The 20,030-nt window shown below is 44.9% G+C and overlaps 1 protein-coding gene and 1 long non-coding RNA gene across 4 annotated transcripts; both read right to left on the minus strand.

The window, feature by feature from the left end:
• Nucleotides 1-768: 768 nt before the first annotated feature.
• Nucleotides 769-19,295, minus strand: LOC309365298. Of its 3 annotated transcripts, none has more exons than XR_014165979.1 (4): nucleotides 18,723-19,295; nucleotides 3,836-4,466; nucleotides 2,350-2,463; nucleotides 769-924 (listed from the first exon to the last, which is right to left on the minus strand). It is a non-coding gene; the product is annotated as an uncharacterized lncRNA (long non-coding RNA). The 3 variants fall into 3 exon arrangements; XR_014165980.1 differs by lacking the exon at nucleotides 18,723-19,295 and having other exon boundaries at nucleotides 3,836-4,225; nucleotides 4,320-4,496; XR_014165981.1 differs by lacking the exon at nucleotides 18,723-19,295 and having other exon boundaries at nucleotides 3,836-4,496.
• Nucleotides 13,974-18,301, minus strand: LOC309361252 (uncharacterized protein; the record flags this gene model as incomplete). The annotated part of the gene is made up of 4 exons (XM_081896161.1): nucleotides 18,054-18,301; nucleotides 16,794-16,907; nucleotides 14,545-15,259; nucleotides 13,974-14,076 (listed from the first exon to the last, which is right to left on the minus strand). The coding sequence occupies exons 2-4, from the start codon at nucleotides 16,825-16,827 to the stop codon at nucleotides 13,974-13,976; spliced, it is 852 nt and encodes a 283-aa protein (XP_081752287.1). The 5' UTR covers nucleotides 16,828-16,907; nucleotides 18,054-18,301.
• Nucleotides 19,296-20,030: the final 735 nt, after the last annotated feature.

Below are 20,030 nucleotides of genomic sequence, written 5' to 3' on the forward strand. Positions count from 1 at the left end.
GCACATTAAGTTGGCCACTGGATTTGAAGCCCTTTCCACACTCCATGCATTCATAAGGTTTCTCCCCTGTATGAGTTCTCTGATGCACATTAAGTTGGCTACTGGATTTGAAGCCCTTTCCACACTCCATGCATTCATAAGGTTTCTCCCCTGTATGAGTTCTTTGATGTCTAATAAGGATGCTTCTGGCACTGAAGCTCTTTCCACACTCCATGCATTCATAAGGTTTCTCCCCTGTATGAGTTCTTTGATGCACATTAAGGGAGGAACTCCGACTGAAGCTCTTTCCACACTCCATGCATGTATATGGTTTTTCCCCTGTGTGAGTTCTTTGATGTTTAGTAAGGGTACTACTGTCAAAGAAACTCTTTCCACACTCCATGCATTCATAAGGTTTCTCCCCTGTATGAGTTCTCTGATGCATATTAAGGTAGCTACTGGATTTGAAGCCCTTTCCACACTCCATGCATTCATAAGGTTTCTCCCCTGTATGAGTTCTTTGATGCACATTAAGTTGGCTACTGGATTTGAAGCCCTTTCCACACTCCATGCATTCATAAGGTTTCTCCCCTGTATGAGTTCTCTGATGCACATTAAGGTGGCTACTGCTTCTGAATCTCTTTCCACACTCCATGCATTCATAAGGTTTTTCACCTGAGTGTACTCTTTGATGCATAGTAAGGGCTGAGCGACTACAGAATCTCTTTCCGCACACAGTACATTCATGTTTTTTCTCCACCCTGTTAAGTTGATTTTCATCTTCTTGGGAAACACTGTGTTCATCCCTTGGCTTCACTGTTTCTCTCCCCTCTTGTTTGTTGGCTCCATCTTGAACCCCCAACTTCCTTTCCTTCTCTTGCTCCTCACCTCTTTCTGGCCAGACTTCTGATGGCTCCTCCTCATCCAGGACCCCCCAAACATCTCCTGATGGAATAAAAATTTTAAAATAAAGGTTGATACAGCTGTTTCCTTATCAAAACTCAAGGCCTGGCACTATGTTAAAGGCGTTTTACATGAAAACAAATGGTGTGATACCTGGTTTAAATAAAATATCACCATTTAATCAAGGGTTATTTGTATCAGAAAAGTTCTGGTGAGCAGTCCTAAGATTAACCAAGCCATAAATAACAAAATTTAAACCAGCAGGCAATAACATCAACAAAGCCTGCCTGTCTATGGGCCTGTATGAGGTGGCTGTCTCAGGTGTCACCCTCAAAGGGGCTCAGCTTTGCTGCTAGTCTCCCCGGCCTCCAGGGGCGAAGTGGGATGGGCAGCAAAGCTCTGTGAGTCCTCTCCCCTCCAGCCAAGTCCAGAAAAGGATCCTCCCCCCAACAAGGGCAAGTCCACAAGAGGGCAGACATTCCACCACTCAGCTTTGTCAGGATCTGAAAAGGCTCTTTGCCAGTGAGTGGGGGGAGGTGTCTGCACCCCTTGGAGGTCTCGTGGGGTGAGGGGGGACCACCCGACCCAACTTGCAGGGGTACGCTCCTTATGGATTTTGAGCCCCCATTGTGGGGGCAGAAGTGAGGCCACCCCTGAGCATTGATGATACAGCACTGCAACTCAGAGAAGCTTGAAAAGCCTAGATCTGCAGAGCTTGTTGAAAAACCAAAATGAATAATAACAATAGTAGCATTTATTTGATTTATATCCCAAGCGTTTGGCTGGGTTTCCCAAGCCTCTCTGGGTGGCTTGCAGCATATATAAAAATGCAATCAAACCTCAAATATTAAGAAACAGAATATTCTACATATGCAACAAACAAACCAATACATCAATAGAAACCAATAACAATAACAAGATAACAATATACTCAAGTATTCTACAAATTAGGATCCCCCACACAGAAGCTTGTTAGTATGCTTTTTCTACCATTCTCCACGCTAGATTGCCACTATGCATTATACTTCAGGCTGCTTTAGAAGACCGTTCAGAAACTACAGAGTGCTGACCGGTGCAAGAGGCTCTGAGCATATCTGGGTTCCTGTCTTCAAGTCAAGGTGCTGATTTTGACTTATGTAGCTCAATGGCTGCTTCTCATGAATCCACCTAGAGCCTGCACTCATCGTCTGAGGTCCTTCTCACAGTGCCCTCTCCAATTGAGGGGCAAAGAGAGGCAATACGGAATGTGTCTTTTAGTGCTGGCTCCCCACCTAAAGAATGCTCTCCCCCAGGGAGGCAACCCAGAAGCCATCACTGGCTAATTGTAGCAGAGAAGCAAGAATATTTATTCTCAGCCAGGCTTCTGGCCTTTAACTTGGGAGAAAAACAAACAAAAGGAAGGCACTCCGAGCCACTGAGGAACCCATAGCTATTATAACTATTAATGAAGGCGAAAAGGATCCTTACCTTGAGAGGTCACCATCTCACGAACCTCCACCATGACGTCCTTGTACAGAGCTCTCCGTAGGGCCCAGTTGTCGTCAGCGAAATTCAAGGACACCTGTCAAAGCTCACTGATCCCTGCAAGGACAGAACAATTCCCTTCTTTATAGGCACTCCAAGGCAAGGTGTGGAAACCATCTCCCCTCACCTCCCCCTCCAATGATAGATGAGGCAACTGGAGATTTGACCTTCAGTGTGTGTTTGTTTTTTAATAAGACGTGAAAATCTGGATAACTAAATTTAAGACTGGGGGAAATGGGTGTTTTGTCCCACCCCATACTCCCTCCTTCCTCCGGTGTTTGAAGACCAAACAAGCTGCCCAGCAGGCAAAATGGGAAGTGGAGAGGGATGATTTTTTTCAATGATGGCTTTATGCATACTGGTTTCTAAATTGGTTTGTGGGTTTTAGTTGTGTTCTAGCTACCATTGGATCACTGCGCCACTTGAAGGACCTTTTGGATCAGGTGTTTAGAAATCTTGAACATAAGATAAAATTACTACAGCTGCAGATGGCTAGTTACAGTGGTACCTCAGGTTAAGAAAATTCGTTCTGGAGGTCCGTTCTTAACCTGGAACTGTTCTTAACGTGAAGCACCACTTTAGCCTCCCACTGTTTCTGCACGATTTCTGTTCTTATCCTGAAGCAAAGTTCTTAACCTGAGGTGCTATTTCTGGGTTAGCGGAGACTGTAAGCTGAAGCGTATGTAACCCGAGGTACCACTGTATATCCCCAGGGGCCCACCTTTTTTAAAGCCCTAAACAGCCTTGGCCCAGTATACCTGAAGGAGCGTCTCCACTCCCATCGTTCAGTCCGGACACTGAGGTCCAACTCCAAGGGCTTTCTGGCAGTTCCCTCGCTGCAAGAAGCCAAATTACAGGGAACCAGGCAGAGGGCCCTCTCGGTAGTGGCACCGCCCTGTGGAAAGCCCTCCCATCAGATGTCAAGGAAATAAACACCTATCTGACTTTCAGAAGACATCTGAAGACAGCCCTGTTGATGAAAGCTTTTAATGTTTCATCTTTTATTGTGCTTTTAATTTTCTGTTGGGAGCCACCCAGAGTGGCTGGGGAAATCCAGCTAAATGGGCGGGGTATGAATGAATATAATAATAATAATAATTGTTCCTCCTGCTCCTCCCTGGCTGGCAAGAGACTCTCCTGGCTCCCTGTTTACTCCCTGCCATTCCTCCCCATTCCCTGCCCTGCGGCCTTTGCTGGGCGCTCCTTCTGCTTTCTCTGGACAGAGGAGCGGGAGAAAAGGCCGCAGGATGAGGCCAGAGGCCGGTCAAGGCCAGCGAGCAGCGTCGCTTCGGCCTCCCGCTTCCCCTCCCAGGAGAGGACCACCTTTCCCCGCCGCCCCTGAGTCCCCCCCCCCAGGAGGGACGCGGCTCCCTCCCTCCCTCTCGCCCCCCAATTCCGCCCCCGGGTCGGCCCCCCCCCAGTTACCCGCCTCCAGGGAGGACAGCATCAACCCGGGGAAGCGGAACAGGAAGCGGAAGCGCCCCCTCCCTCGCCAGTCTTCCCCTCCTCTCTAGGAATCGAAGCTCTGTCGCCGCTGTTAACCCTTGCGGAGCCGCGGGGCAGGAGCCTCTTGGCTGCTCCGGGCAGACAGGAAGGGGGGCGCCCGGCTGGTCTCCGGCTCTGAAGGAGGAGGGGGAAACCCGGCTGCAGGATCAGGCCAGCGGCGCTCCCAGGACAGAATCCCTCCTCCGCAGGTGCTCCAAGCAAGATCCGAGTTCAAGAGCAGCTTTATCCTCACCTTTAGTACTCTATTCTATCCCGCCTTTTTCCCAGACCAGAGCCAAGGCGGCTTACAAAGGGGTTGCCATGGTTATAAATTCTAAAAGCAGGCGGCATTAAGAGGCAAGGAACTGCAATTGTTTCAAAGATCCTGGTTGAAATCAGAATTAGGGGGGGGGGAATTAAAGATGCACCTATTTTGTGAAATCAGCTGAGAAGAGAGGTCCAGCGGCTGTAAAAAGATGAGTGCTTTAAATATTTTCAAATGACAGAATACCTGAGAGAATCTTGAGTTTGGATTGGCTATTTTGGATCCAACTGAGTCCTTTCCAAGTGTGCCTCTAAAATGGTGCATGCACACAGGGAAACAAACCCCCCACGACGGACCTTTGTTTCCCGGCCTTGCTTCAGGATGAGAACAGAAATTGCGGCGGGGCGGCAGCGGGAGGCCCCATTAGCTAAAGTGGTGCTTCAGGTTAAGAACAGTTTCAGATTAAGAACAGACCCCAAGAATGAATTAGGTTTTTAACCCGAGGTACCACTGTACAGCTTTAAAATACAGCATCAGCCTATATTACGCGCACACACACACACACACACACACAAATAGGTTTTTAGATTTCATTCCCAATTAAATATTTACAGTCCACCATGTTTTCCTCAATGAACTTTCTCAGTCTGGGGGCAGCAACTGCAGATCTCACAACTTTGTCATAGATTTCTCAAACCAGACAACAAATATGTGACTTTCAGTAATAATCACAATAATTTATTATTTATACCCCACCCATCTGTGTGGGTTTCCCCAGCCACTCAGGGCGGCTTCCAACAAATATTAAAATACAATAGACCGTCAAACATTAAAAGCTTCCCTAAACAGGGCTACCTTCAGATGTCTTCTATAAGTCTGGTAGTTTCTATAAGTCTGTTTTCTATTAGTCTGTAGTCTTCTGTAAGTCTGTTTTCTGCAGATGCAATAGAGGCGGTGGTCTTCTTCACCGTCACTATCGCCACTTGGTAGGCTCCACATTGAGCTCTAACCCATGTGCAGTCAGATGCAGAATGAGTCATCCACCACCGGCACTCTAGCCATCTCAGTGATTGTTTCATTGCCCTTAGACCGGTGGAAAACCACGGGGCTGCCCGGGCTCCATGCAATCGGAGAGGGCGCTTTGGAGCCAAACAGTCAATAGCCCTGGTTAACTCCACATTACATTGGGCCACAAGGGAATCAGCTAAAAGGCCATCAACATGGGATAAAGCATCCCCTACCACTCTCTGGAAACCATTTAGATCCATTAAGTGGCGAGGACGGACCATCCAAATAGGCCCCACCCAAATAGGCCCCACCGCCCTGCAGAGGGGAAGGGTCGCGGAGAAGTCCAGTTGCACCAGGAAGTGATCTGACCATGGCACTTCTTTTGTTTTGCTTTTATTAGTGTCAGATCACCAACATCCATAGAGGTCAAAGGGTATGAGCTGGGCCAATTTTAAAGTATTTTAAAAAGAACTCTGTGCTGTTCTGAGTTCTCCTGGGCAGTGACAGCAGCAGCCTCAGCTGTCCTTATGAGGCCTGCCAGGCCCTGTCCTGCCCTGGTGGTGAGTGGCAGGAACGGGACCCTCAGGCAGGGGAGTCCTCCTGGGCAGTTGATTACACGCATCGGGGATCTTATATAATCAAACAAGGATAAACTTGGTTCAGAATAGAGAACATTGGTAGCGATCTACGGCTTAGTTACAGCATATACAAAGAAGCTCTTCTGCAATAATTTTTTATAGCGTCCCTCTAAATAGTCTGAAAACAAAAGTCAGAAACGCTTGCCTAAAGGAACAGATTGGTATATCAGAGGGGAAATTCTCAAGTTCATGTCTTATTTTAATTAAATACCAATGTGGGGCAGTGTACAGAATTAGCCAGGCGCCAGACACATTTTGCACCTGGCTATTGGCAACCCATGTGCGGTCAGATGCAGAATGAGTCATCCGCCACCGCCACTCTAGCCATCTCAGTGATTGTTTCATTGCCCTCAGATTGGTGGAAAACCACGGGGCTGCCCAGGCTCCATGCAATTGGAGAGGGCGCTTCAGAGCCAAACAGTCAATAGCACTGGTTAACTCCACATTCCAGCGGGCCACCAGGGAATCAGCTGAAAGGCCATCAACATGGGATAAAGCATCCCCTACCACTCTCTGGAAACCATTTAGATCCATTAAGTGGCGGGGCGGACCATCCAAATTGGTCCCACCCCCCTGCAGAGGGGAAGGGTCACGGAGAAGTCCAGTTGCACCAGGAAGTGATCTGACCATTGCACTATTTTCGCTTCGTTTTTATTAGTGTCAGATCACCAACATGGTCAAAGGCTATGAGCTGGGCCAAACTTATTCAGGGACAGCCCCATGGAGGCCATAGTTTCCACGAAGTCCCGAGTAGCCCCTTGTAAGGTCGTGTTGGCGTGGGTGTTAAAATCCCCTAGGACAACCAAACTAGGTGTTTCCCAGAGAACATTCATCACAAACTGAAGCAGCTCGGGCAGGGAATCCTTGGTGCAGCAGGGAAGTCAGTACACTAAAAGGAATCCTGTACTGCCCCTATTGCCCAACTTCCAGAACATGCACTCAGAGAACTGAGTCTTCCCAACAGGACGCCTGGTGCAGGCTAATGACTTCCTAAAAATCACTGCAACCCCCCCTCCCCACCCACATGACCTGGGTTGCTGTGCGTAAGAGAAGCCAGGTGGACAAGCAGCAGCAGCAAGGACAGGCCCATCTGCTTCATCCAACCATGTCTCTGTTACACATGCTAAGTCAAGTCCTCCATCCATGATCAAGTCATTGGTGGCAGTGGTCTTATGAATAATTGACCTGGCATTGCACAGCAGCACCTTCAGGTCATGTGGGTATCCCTTGCTGATTCCACTATATGTCCGGTCTATACCAGCCCCGGAGGCAGGGATAGTCCTCAGACAACGACTAAACCTGCCTCCTCGGTAATGACATGGTCTGGTCTTAGCGTAACTCCTCCTTCTACCCGTGATCACCAAGATCGGTTGTCCCAGTGCATCCCTCCCTGTGGAACTTGCCCCAGCCATTTTGATGGCTGGGACCCACTCCCAGGCAGCCCTGACCTCCTCCCCTTAAGAACAAAATAAAACCTATTAAAAAAACACACCAGTAAAACAATAAAAACCCAAAACAGTAAAAGTTACAAACATACCAAAGTTAGACCAATTTCCAAACACGACTAAACGTTCATCCCCCATGCCAGAAATAATTTTAAAGGTAAAAAAGAAAAATTTAAAGTATTTTAAAAAGAACTCTGTGTTCTGTCAGCTGACAGAACTCTCAACAAAATTAGACTTGAACACTAAAAGCATTACATCTAATACAGAGAGTATAAATAAATTGATTGAAGAAAGTTCTACAACTCGAAAAATTGCGGAAGAAGCTAAAATTACTGCAGAAACTACTCAGGAAAAATTAATACCAGTTTGTAAAAAGCTGAATGAACATGAGGTGACCATGTCTTTGTGGGAATTACAGAGGAGGGAGAGAAATTTGAGATTGAGACTAGTCCCTGAAAGTGAAAAGGACAACTTGGTGGACTTCCTTACAAAAGAGTTTTCGGAATTCTGGCAGGTAAACCTGGAGGAAGAAGAATTTAAGATAACAGCTGCCTTCAGACTGGGCAGGAGGCAAGATACCAAGGGACTGCCTGATAACCTTAAGATCTAAAGAGGAAAGAGATAAAATATTAAATCTACATGATCAAAGAACTTTAGAGATTGAAGACGCTTACGTTCAAATTTACAAGGAGATCCCTAAATACATTCTGGAGGCAAGAACCCATTATAAGAACTTGGTTTACCTGCTGAAAAAGAACAATTTACTTTTCAGGTGGGAGTTTCCACAAGGTTTGTCCTTTAACTATAAAGGAAAGAAAGTAAAAATAAGAACAGTGCAAGATAAAGAACAATTCTTGGAAAGAAACGAGGAGGACCTTCAGAAGGGAGTGGTGGAACAGATATCAGAAGCAGATATCCTGAATTTAACATTTGGACTTAAACCACCGACAGAGGAAGAACAGCTGCAGGGTGCAGCTGGAGGAGTAACCAACTAATTAACAAGATGGCTCTGCAACTTCCAAGTTGGAACTGTAATGGACTGAACCTTCCCAGAAAAAGACGTGAGGTTTTTCATATTTTGAAAAGAGAACAATTGGACTTGATCTGTTTACAAGAAACCCACGTGACTAGGGCACATAGAAAATTGCTTATAAATAAAAGATTAGGACAGGAATTCATTTCATCAGATAAAGTAAAGAAAAGAGGAGTGGTGATCTATGCAAAGGAAAAGCTGGCCCCAAAGTTGATTTTTAAAGATGAACAAGGAAGATTCCTGGCAATTGAAATACAGGTCCAAGGGGAAAAAATTCTGACAGTTGGAATTTATGCACCAAATGAAGGGAAGGCAGAATTTTTTAAGAAGTTGCATGAGACTCTAATGGACTATTTGGACTACAATGTAATTATGATGGGAGATATGAACGGCGTGGTTTCTACAAACATGGATAAAGCACAAAGACAGGTGGTCTCTAAAGACGGGAGATTACCAAAGACTTTCTTTGAAATGACTGAAAATATGGACTTGATCGATATTTGGAGAACAAGGAACCCTCTTGAGAGAGAGGGAACCTTATTCTCCGAAGCAAAAATGACATGGACAAGAATTGACCAAATATGGGTTACTAGTGGGATGGCTCCAAAGATAAAAAAAAGTAGAAATCTGCCCAAAGACTTGCTCCGACCATAATGCCTTAAAGATGGAGATGAAATTGACAACAGCTGGTTCCTTCAGATGGAGAATGAATGACACCCTATTTAGAGATGACGAGATCCTCAAAAAGGCCCAAAAAACTTTGAAAGACTACTTTGAGATAAATCTGAAGACAGAGGTGGAGAAAAGAGTAATTTGGGACGCAAGTAAGGCCGTGATGCGAGGTTTCCTAATACAACAGAATTCTTTAAAGAGGAAGAAACAAAAGGAGAAGAAAGATAAGATTTTGGAAAAGATAAAAGAAGGAGAAAAGAAACTGAGGTCAAAACCAAAGTCTCATGAGATTTTGAGAGAAATTAAGTTTTACCAGATGCAGTATATGGAACTGATGAATCAAGAGATAGAATGGAAAATTAAGCAAATGAGACAAAGGACATTTGAATCAGCAGATAAATGTGGGAAACTCCTAGCATGGCAATTGAAGAAGAGACAAAAATTGAACACAGTTACAAATTTGGAGGTGGAAGGAAAGAATATTTATAAACCAAATGAGATTAGTAATTGTTTTCAGAGTTATTTCAGAAGACTGTATGCACGAGGGCCGGAGAAAGAAGGAGAAATAGATGACTTTCTTAAGAAATATGGATTACAAAAAATTTCACAACAAATACAATGGTTTTGAATGAGAAAATAACAGAGCAAGAAATAGAGGGTGCCATTCAAAATATGCAATTGGGGAAATCTCCAGGACCAGATGGATTGACTTCCAGATATTATAAAGCTTTGAAGGAATGGCTAGTACAACCACTGAAGGAGGTCTGCAATGAAATTTTAGAAGGGAAAAAGGCACCCGAATCGTGGAAAGAAGCATTTATTACGCTTATACCAAAAACTGAGACTGAAAAGAACCAGATTAAGAACTACCGCCCTATATCATTACTTAATGTGGATTATAAAATATTTGCTGACATTTTGGCAAAAAGACTGAAGAAGGTGCTGGTGGAAGAGATTCATAAGGACCAAGCAGGCTTTCTCCCAGGGAGACATTTGTCAGACAATGTGAGAAACATAATAGACATTATGGAATTGTTAGAAGTTAACATTAACACAAAGGCAGTATTAATATTTGTGGATGCGGAGAAAGCCTTTGACAATATTTCTTGGAGTTTTATGAAGAAGAATCTCCATGGGATGGGGGTAGGTCAAGGTTTTGAAAATGGTATAGGTGCAATATACTCTGAACAAAAAGCAAAGTTAATTGTAAATAATGTGGTTACTGAAGAACTTTCTATAGAAAACGGGACACGACAGGGGTGCCCAATATCCCCACTACTTTTTATATCTGTCTTGGAGGTTTTGTTAAATATGATTAGGGGGGACCAGCTGGTTAAAGGAATCCAGGTTGGAGCTAAACAATATAAACTGAGGGCTTTCGCAGATGATTTAGTATTGACTTTACAAGAGCCAGACACTAGTACGAAAAGAGTTTTAGAATTAATTCAAACTTTTGGTCAGGTAGCAGGATTTAAGCTGAATAAGCAAAAAACTAAAGTCTTGGAGAAAAATTTAACAACTGCAGAAAAAGAGAGGTTCCAAAGTGAGACTGGATTAATGGTGGCTAAGAAAGTGAAATATTTGGGGATTAACATGACATCTAAGAATGTGAATCTATTTAAAGATAACTATGACAAATGTTGGACAGAAGTAAAGAAAGATCTAGAAATATGGTAAAATTTGAAACTTTCCTTGTTAGGCCGAATTGCTGTTATCAAGATGAATGTATTGCCTAGAATGCTATTTTTGTTTCAGACTTTACAGGTTGTAGACAGAATGGACTGTTTCAAGAAGCGGCAGAAAGATATATCTAAATTCGTCTGGCAGGGCAAAAAGCCCAGAATAAAATTTAAGATATTAACTGATGCAAAAGACAGAGGGGGCTTTGCCTTGCCGGACTTAAGACTTTACTATGAATCGGCAGTTTTCTGCTGGTTGAAAGACTGGCTACTTCTTGAGAACACGGATATTTTGGATTTGGAAGGGTTTGACAATAGATTTGGTTGGCATGCATATATATGGTATGACAAGGTAAAAATTCATAAAGGATTCAAAAACCATATTGTTAGGAAAGCATTATATAATGTTTGGATTCGATATAAGGATTTGCTGGAGAATAAAACTCCTAGGTGGTTGTCACCAATGGAAGCTAAGGAGGTGAAAAAACTTAATATGAAATCTAAATGGCCAAGATATGATGAAATTTTAGAGCAAGATAGTGGGAAAATTAAATTACAGAGTTTCGAGAAATTGAAGTCTAAAGTAAGAGATTGGCTTCATTATTATCAAATAATGGAGGTGTTTAAACAAGACAGGAAAATTGGCTTCCAGCTGGAGAGATCAAAACTAGAAACAGAATTGTTAGAACCCAATACCAAGAATCTATCAAGAATGTACAACTTGCTGTTGAAGTGGAATACATTAGATGAGACAGTTAAATCAGCTATGATTAAGTGGGCACAAGACTTTGGTCATGACATTATGTTTGCTGACTGGGAACAGTTATGGACCACCGGTATAAAATTAACGGCATGTAATGCCTTAAGAGAAAATATTATGAAAATGATTTACAGGTGGTACATGACCCCGGTCAAGCTTGCAAAAATTTATCATCTGCCCAACAACAAATGCTGGAAATGTAATGTGACTGAAGGTACCTTTTACCACCTTTGGTGGACTTGCCCGAGGATTAAGGCCTTCTGGGAAATGATTTATAATGAAATTAAGAAGGTACTTAAATGTACTTTTCACAAGAAACCAGAGGCATTACTCCTGGGCATGGTCGGCCAGTTGGTGTCAAGGAAGGACAGAACGTTTTTTATGTACGCTACCACAGCAGCAATGATTCTTTTAGCAAAGTATTGGAAGACACAAGAACTACCAACGTTGGAAGAATGGCAGATGAAGGTGATTGACTATATGGGACTGGCCGAGATGACCGGCAGAATCCGTGACCAAGAAAAAGAGACGGTGGAAGAAGACTGGAAGAAATTCAAAGTATATCTTAAGAACTGCTGTAAGATTAATGAGGGTTAAAATGTCAAGGGAAAGGAAAATATAGAATTACAGCTGTAACTGATTAAGTATGAAAATGAAACTAATATAAGAAAATGTTATTAATTGATTGGTGCGAGGGGTTGTTGGAAAAAAAGTTTAAAACAGGGATGCAGAAAAGGGGAGGTAAGGGGAAGTCTGGGAAACAAGGTTTATGAAAAAGAAGTTTTGAAATTATACATGTTTATATGCTTTTGTTTGTTTTTCCTGTGTGTGTTGTTTTGTTTATAATTTGTGTTGGAAAATCAATAAAAAAATTATTTAAAAAATGAAAATAAAAAGAACTCTGTGTTGTTCTGAGTTCTCCTGGGGAGCGACAGCAGCAGCCTCAGCTGTCCTTATGAGGCCTGCCAGGCCCTGCCCTGGGCAGGTGGTGAGTGGCAGGAACGGGGCACTCAGGCAGGGGAGTCCTCCGGGGCAGCTGATTACACGCATTGGGTATCTTATATAATCAAACAAGGATAAACTTGGTTCAGAATAGAGAGAGCATATTGGTAGAGGTCTACTGCTTAGTTACAGCATATACAAAGAAGCTCTTCTGCAATAATTTTTTATAACGTCCCTCTAAATATTCTGAGCACATAGTCTGAAAACAAAAGTCAGAAATGCTTGCCTAAAGGAACAGATTGGTAAATCAGAGGGGAAATTCTCAAGTTCATGTCTTATTTTAATTAAATACCAATGTGGGGCAGTGTACAAAATTAGCCAGGCGCCCGACACATTTTGCACCTGGCTATTGGCAACTTATCACTAGACAGCTGTTGCAACTAAAGAAAGCTCTTTCCACACCCCAAAAATGTACCGTATTTTTCCCTCTATAAGACGCAGATTTTTTCTCCTAAAAAGGAAGGGGAAATGTCTGTGCGTGTTATAGAGCGAATGTGTGGTCCCTGGAGCCGAAAAAGCAGGCAAAAATCAAATCGCGCGTCTCCTAGAAGGGAAACCTGAAAAGAGGAAGCAGCTGCTTTCCTGCATTCTGCCTCAGGGTCTTACTGCCCACCCTCCTCTGTTTCGTTGCTGTGTCTGCTGAAACTGAACGAAGAGCAGGGAAAGCCCCTCCCCTCCAGGGAAGGAGAGGGGAAAGCAGAGCGTTCGTTCCTTCTAATTCCTCTCTGTGCTCTGGTGCTGCTGGGGGAGAGAGGGGGGAGGGGGAGGGAGAGAGGGGGGGAGGAAGAAAGAGAGAGAGAGAGAGAGAGAGAGAGAGAGAGAGAGAGAGAGAGAGAGAGATGGCTGGCTTGGGTGGGGGGAAACTTTTGCCTTTCTTTCCTCCCTCCGTTAAATCCCTCTCCTGCATTCTTAGCCAGCTGCTTCTCTGCACACCCCTCTCATGTCGCTTCTTTGTTTTTCCTTCGCTCCCCACTTAAAATGTGGTTACAAAGCATAGATCCACATGGATCCTCAGGATCTTTGCATTGGGTCACCCCAAATTCACCATCAGATCACATAGCATGTCCATGGCTACAGCCTGCCCCCCCAAAATCACGTACCCACTGTTGCCTGGGGCTGCAATGGTGCAAAAACGTGGTTAAAAAGCATGGATCCTCAGGATCTTTGCATTGGGTCACCCCAAATTCACCATCAGATCACATAGCATATCCATGGCTACACCCTGCACCAAAAAAATCACGCACCCACTGTTGCCTGGGGCTGCAATGGTGCAAAAACGTGGTTACAAAGCATGGATCCACAGGAATTCTCAGGATTTTTGCATTGGGTCACCCCAAATTCACCATCAGATCACATGTCTGTGGCCACAGCATGAAGCCCAAAAATGATACATCCACTGTTTCATTCAGAATGTTTTCCCCCTTGTTTTCCTCCTCTAAAAACGATGTGCGTGTTATGGTCAGGTGCGTGTTATAGAGCGAAAAATACGGTATGTTGTTTATCCCCTGTACGAGTTCTTTCATGCACAGTAAAGAAACTACTATAACTGAAGCTCTTTACACACATCAACTTTCATAGGGTTAGTCCCCGGAAGGAGTTCTCTGGTGTCGAGAAAGGTGGTTACTGCGGTGGTAGCTCTTTCCACACTCCAAACATTTGGAGGGTTTGTCCCGTGTGAATTCTCTTATGTGCATGAAGGATGTTAGAGTCACTGAAGCTTTTTCTACATTTCAAACATTTATACGGTTTCTCCCCCGCCCATATGAGTTCGTCGATGCACATTAAGGGAGGCAGTCTGACTGAAGCTCTTTCCACATCCCAGGCATTTATATGGTTTTTCCCGTGTGAGTTCTTTGATGTTTAGTAAGGTAGCCCCTGTAGCTGAAGCTCTTTCCACACTCCATGCATTCATAAGGTTTCTCCCCTGTATGAGTTCTCTGATGCACATTAAGGGAGGCACTCCGATTGAAGCTCTTTCCACACTCCATGCATGTATATGGTTTTTCCCCTGTGCGAGTTCTTTGATGTTTAGTAAGGGTACTACTGTCAAAGAAACTCTTTCCACATTCCCAGCATTTATAAGGTTTCTCCCCTGTATGAGTTCTTTGATGCACATTAAGGTGGCCACTGTATCTGAAGCCCTTTCCACACTCCATGCATTCATAAGGTAACTCCCCTGTATGAGTTCGTTGATGCACATTAAGGTGGCCACTGTTATTGAAGCTCTTTCCACACTCCATGCATGTATATGGTTTTCCCCCTGTGTGAGTTCTTTGATGTTTAGTAAAGGTACTATAGTCACTGAAGCTCTTTCCACACTCCATGCATTTATAAGGTCTTTCACCTGTATGAATTCGTCGATGCACATTAAGGGAGGCACTCTGATTGAAGCTCTTTCCACACTCCATGCATTTATATGGTTTTTCCCCTGTGTGAGTTCTTTGATGTTTAGTAAGGGTACTACTGTCAAAGAAACTCTTTCCACATTCCCAGCATTTATAAGGTTTCTCCCCTGTATGAGTTCTTTGATGCACATTAAGGTGCTCACTGTTTCTGAATCTCCTTCCACACTCCATGCATTCATAAGGTTTTTCACCTGAGTGTACTCTTTGATGTATAGTAAGGGCTGAGCGACTACAGAATCTCTTTCCGCACACAGTACATTCATGTTTTTTCTCCACCCTGTTAAGTTGATTTTCATCTTCTTGGGAAACACTGTGTTCATCCCTTGGCTTCACTGTTTCTCTCCCCTCTTGTTTGTTGGCTGCATCTTGAACCCCCAACTTCCTTTCCTTCTCTTGCTCCTCACCTCTTTCTGGCCAGACTTCTGATGGCTCCTCCTCATCCAGGACCCCCCAAACATCTCCTGATGAAATAAAAATTTTAAAATAAAGGTTGATACAGCTGCTTCCTTATCAAAACTCAAGGCCTGGCACTACGTTAAAGGCGTTTTACATAAAAAACAAATGGTGTGATACCTGGTTTTAATAAAATATCACCATTTAATCAATGGTTATTTGTATCAGAAAAGTTCTGGTGAGCAGTCCCTAAGATTAACCAAGCCATAAATAACACAATTTAAACCAGCAGGCAATAACATCAACAGAGCCTGCCTGTCTATGGGCCTGTATGAGGCGGCTGTCTCAGGTGTCACCCCCAAATGGGCTCAGCTTTGCTGCTAGTCTCCCCGGCCTCCAGGGGCGAAGTGGGATGGGCAGCAAAGCTCTGTGAGTCCTCTCCCCTCCAGCCAAGTCCAGAAAAGGATCTTCCCCCAACAAGGGCAAATCCACAAGAGGGCAGACATTCCACCACTCAGCTTTGTCAGGATCTGAAAAGGCTCTTTGCCAGTGAATGGGGGGGGGGCTCTGCACTCCTTGGAGGTCTGGTGGGGTGAGGGGGGGGACATGCAACAAACAAACCAATACATCAATAGAAACCAGTATAATTAACAAGATACTCAAGTAGTCTACAAATTAGGGTCTCCCACATAGAAGATTTTTAGTATGCTTTTCCCACCATTCTCCACGCTAGATTGCCACAATGCATTATACTTCAGGCTGCTTTAGAAGACCGTTCAGAAACTACAGAGTGCTGATTGGTGCAAGAGGCTCTGAGCACATAAAACCTTTCCTGGGTTGCTGTCTTCAGTTCAAGGTTCTGATTTTGACTTATGTAACTCAAGGACTGAAGGGATGCAGGTGGCGCTGTGGGTTAAACCACGGAGCCTAGGACTTGCCGATCAGGTCAGCGGTTCGAATCCCCGCGACGGGGTGAGCTCCCGTTGCTTGGTCCCAGCTCCTGCCAACCTAGCAGTTCAAAAGCACATCAAAGTGCAAGTAGATAAATAGGTACAGTGCCGCTCTGGTGGGAAGGTGAATGGCATTTCCGTGCGCTGCTCTGGTTCGCCAGAAGCGGCTTAGTCATGCTGGCCACATGACCCGGAAGCTGTATGCTGGTTCCCTCGGCCAATAAAGCGAGATGAGCGCCACAACCCCAGAGCAGGTCACGACTGGACCTAATTGTCAGGGGTCCTTTTACCTTTACCTTTACCTCAAGGACTGCTTCTCATGAATCCACCTAGAGCCTGCACTCATCATCAGAGGTCCTTCTCACAGTGCCCTCTCCAATTGAGGGGCAAAGAGAGGCAGTACGGAATGCATCTTTCAGTACTGGCTCCCTACCTAAAGAATGCTCTTCCACAGGGAGGCAATCGAGAAGCCATCACTGGCTAATTGTAGCAGAGAAGCAAGTATATTTATTTTCAGCCAGGCTTCTGGCCTTTAACATGGGAGAAAAACAAACACTTTGACCTCCTTTAGCGGAGCTGAAGGAAGGCACTCCGAGCCACTGAGGAACCCATACCTATTATAACTATTAATGAAGGCGAAAAGGATCCTTACCTTGAGAGGTCACCATCTCACGAACCTCCACCATGACGTCCTTGTACAGAGCTCTCCGTAGGGCCCAGTTGTCGTCAGCGAAATGCAAGGACACCTGTCAAAGCTCACTGATCCCTGGAACGATAAAACCATTCCCTTCCTTATAGACACTTCAAGGCAAGGTGTGGAAACCATCTCTCCTCAGCTCCCCCTCCGATGATAGATGGGGTAACTGGAGATTTGACCTTCAGTGTGTGTTTGTTTTTTTAATAAGAAAGACATGAAAATCTGGATAACTAAATTTAAGACTGGGGGAAATGAGTGTTTTGTCCCACCCCATACTCCCTCCTTCTTCCCCTTCCTCAGGTGTTTGAAGACCAAACATGCTGCCCAGCAGGCAAAATGGGAAGTGGAGAGGGATGATTTTTTTCAATGATGGCTTTATGCATCCTGGTTTCTAAATTGGTTTGTGGATTTTAGTTTTGTTCTAGCTACCATTAGATCACTGCGCCACTTGAAGGACCTTTTGGATCAGGTGTTTAGAAATCTTGAAAATAAGATAAAATTACTACAGCTGCAGATGGCCAGTTATATCCCCAGGGGCACACCTTTTTAAAGCCCTAAACAATCTTGGCCCAGTATACCTGAGATCCAGTTCCGAGGGCCTTCTGGTGGGTCCCTCAATGCAAAAAGTGAGGCTACAGGGAACCAGGCAGAGGGCCTTCTTGGTAGTGGCACCCGCCCTGTGGAAAGCCCTCCCTTCAGATGTCAAGGAAATAAACAACTATCTGACTTTCATAAGACATCTGAAGACAGCCCGGTTGAGGAAAGCTTTTAAGGTTTGATCTTTTATTGTGCTTTTAATTTTCTGTTGGGAGCCACCCAGTGGCTGGGGAAGCCCAGCTAAATGGGCGGGGTATGAAGGAATAAAATAATAATAATAATAATTCTTGTTCCTCCTGCTCCTCCCTGGCTGGCAGGAGACTCTCCTGGCTCCCTGTTTACTCCCTGCCATTCCTCCCCATCTCCTGCCCTGCGGCCTTTGCTGGGCGCTCCTTCTGCTTTCTCTGGACAGAGGAGCGGGAGAAAAGGCCGCAGGATGAGGCCAGAGGCCGGCGAAGGCCAGCGAGCAGCGTCGCTTCGGCCTCCCGCTTCCCCTCCCAGGAGAGGACCACCTTCCCCGCCGCCCCTGAGTCCCCCCCCCCAGGAGGGACGCGGCTCCCTCCCTCCCTCTCGCCCCCCCCAGTTCCGCCCCCGGATCGGCCCCCTCCCCCCAGTTACCCGCCTCCAGGGAGGACAGCATCAACCTGGGGAAGCGGAACAGGAAGCGGAAGCGCCTCCTCTCTCGCCAGTCTTCCCTTCCGCTCTAGGAATCGAAGCTCTGTCGCCGCAATTAACCCTTGCGGAGCCGCGGGGCAGGAGCCTCTTGGCTGCTCCGGGCAGAGAGGAAGGAGAGCTGGTCTCCGGCTCTGAAGCAGGAGGGGGAAACCCGGCTGCAGGATCAGGCCAGCGATGCCCCCAGTTGCTCCAAGCAGGATCTGAGCACAAAAGCAGCTTTGTCCTCACCTTTAGTATTATATTATGTTATATATTGTATATAACATATATTGTATTGTATATGCCCCTGTAATCTCACTGTATAAAAGTTGTACAAGTGACAATAATGTATTTCAATTTCAATATTTATTTATATCCCGCCTTTCTCCCAGACCGAGAGCCAAGGCGTCTTACAAAGGGGTTGCCATAGTTATAAATTCTAAAAGGCAGGCGGCATTAAGAGGCAAGGAACTGCAAATGTTTCAAAGATCCTGCTTGAAATCAGAATTAGGGGGGGAAAATTAAAGATGCACTTTATTTGTGAAATCAGTTGAGAAGAGAGGTCCAGCGGCTGTAAAAAGATGTGTGCTTTAAATATTTTCAAATGACATAATACCTGACAGAAGTGTGTACCCCCTCTTCGCATTTTTGACCTCTCAAGAGGCATGGGGAACATGTGACTCTCTCATCAGCTGCAGCCAGTATAGTCAAGACATAGATAATTTTTTATTGATTTTACTCGATAGACAGACGTTTATCTATGAAATCACAAGATAACAAAGGAATACACATATTTGAATCGTCCAAATTAATCAGGGAAGGAAGAAGAAGGGGATACACAGATATCGGAGTCCATTCTAACTGTTGTTATTTTTCACAGAGTTCATCTAAAGCGGCTGGTAGTTCCAAAAGTATTGCAGCCTCTTTCAGTTACATATTGCTCCATGTACTTGGACCCGGACCTTGCAACAGTCATCTAAGGCCCAAAGCGGGCCCCTGAACCCGAAGCATGGGAAGCCCCAACAACAAATTTATAATTTGGCAGAATATTTAGATTATTTCATATGTATATGTATAATTTGGAATATTTAATGTCATTTGACTGGATTGTTAAAATGGAAAATGTAATAAAGAATTATTTAAAAAATCAAATCAAGTGGTGCTTGTGGAATCCTCTCCCCAGGGACGCTTGCCTGGGACCACCTTTACCTACCGTATTTTTTGCTCTATAAGACTCACTTTTTCCCTCCTAAAAAGTAAAGGGAAATGTGTGTGCGTCTTATGGAGCAAATGCAGGCTGCGCAGCTATCCCAGAAGCCAGAACAGCAAGAGGGATTGCTGCTTTCACTGCGCAGCGATCCCTCTTGCTGTTCTGGCTTCTGAGATTCAGATATATTTTTTTCTTGTTTTCCTCCTCCAAAAACTAGGTGCGTCTTGTGGTCTGGTGCGTCTTATAGAGCGAAAAATACGGTATTTTAGGCGCCCATTTTACCTAGGGTTATGACCCTCAATCTGAAGGGCTTTTAAGTACTTGTGGCCTCTTCTAGCGAGGCAGGTTCCTTCTATTCGTACAGATATCTTTCGTACGTTCAGCATCGGTTTGATTGTCGTAACTGGTATTAATGTTTATGCAGTGTTCTAAGTCGCCTTGGAAATCATTCTTAAGGAAATCAGCCCTGATTGCTCACTGGAAGGACAGATTGTGAAGCTGAGGCTCCAATACTCTGGCCACCTCATGAGAAGAGAAGACTCCCTGGAAAAGACCCTGATGTTGGGAAAGATGGAGGGCACAAGGAGAAGGGGACGACAGAGGACGAGATGGTGGGACATTGTTCTCGAAGCTACAAACATGAGTCTGGTCAAACTGCGGGAGGCAGTGCAAGACAGGAGTGCCTGGCGTGCTCTGGTCCAGGGGGTCACGAAGAGTCGGACGCGACTAAA

This window comes from Podarcis melisellensis (genome assembly GCF_964234715.1).
Source record: "Podarcis melisellensis genome assembly, chromosome: 2".
In the NCBI taxonomy this organism is placed as follows: Eukaryota; Metazoa; Chordata; class Lepidosauria; order Squamata; family Lacertidae; genus Podarcis; species Podarcis melisellensis.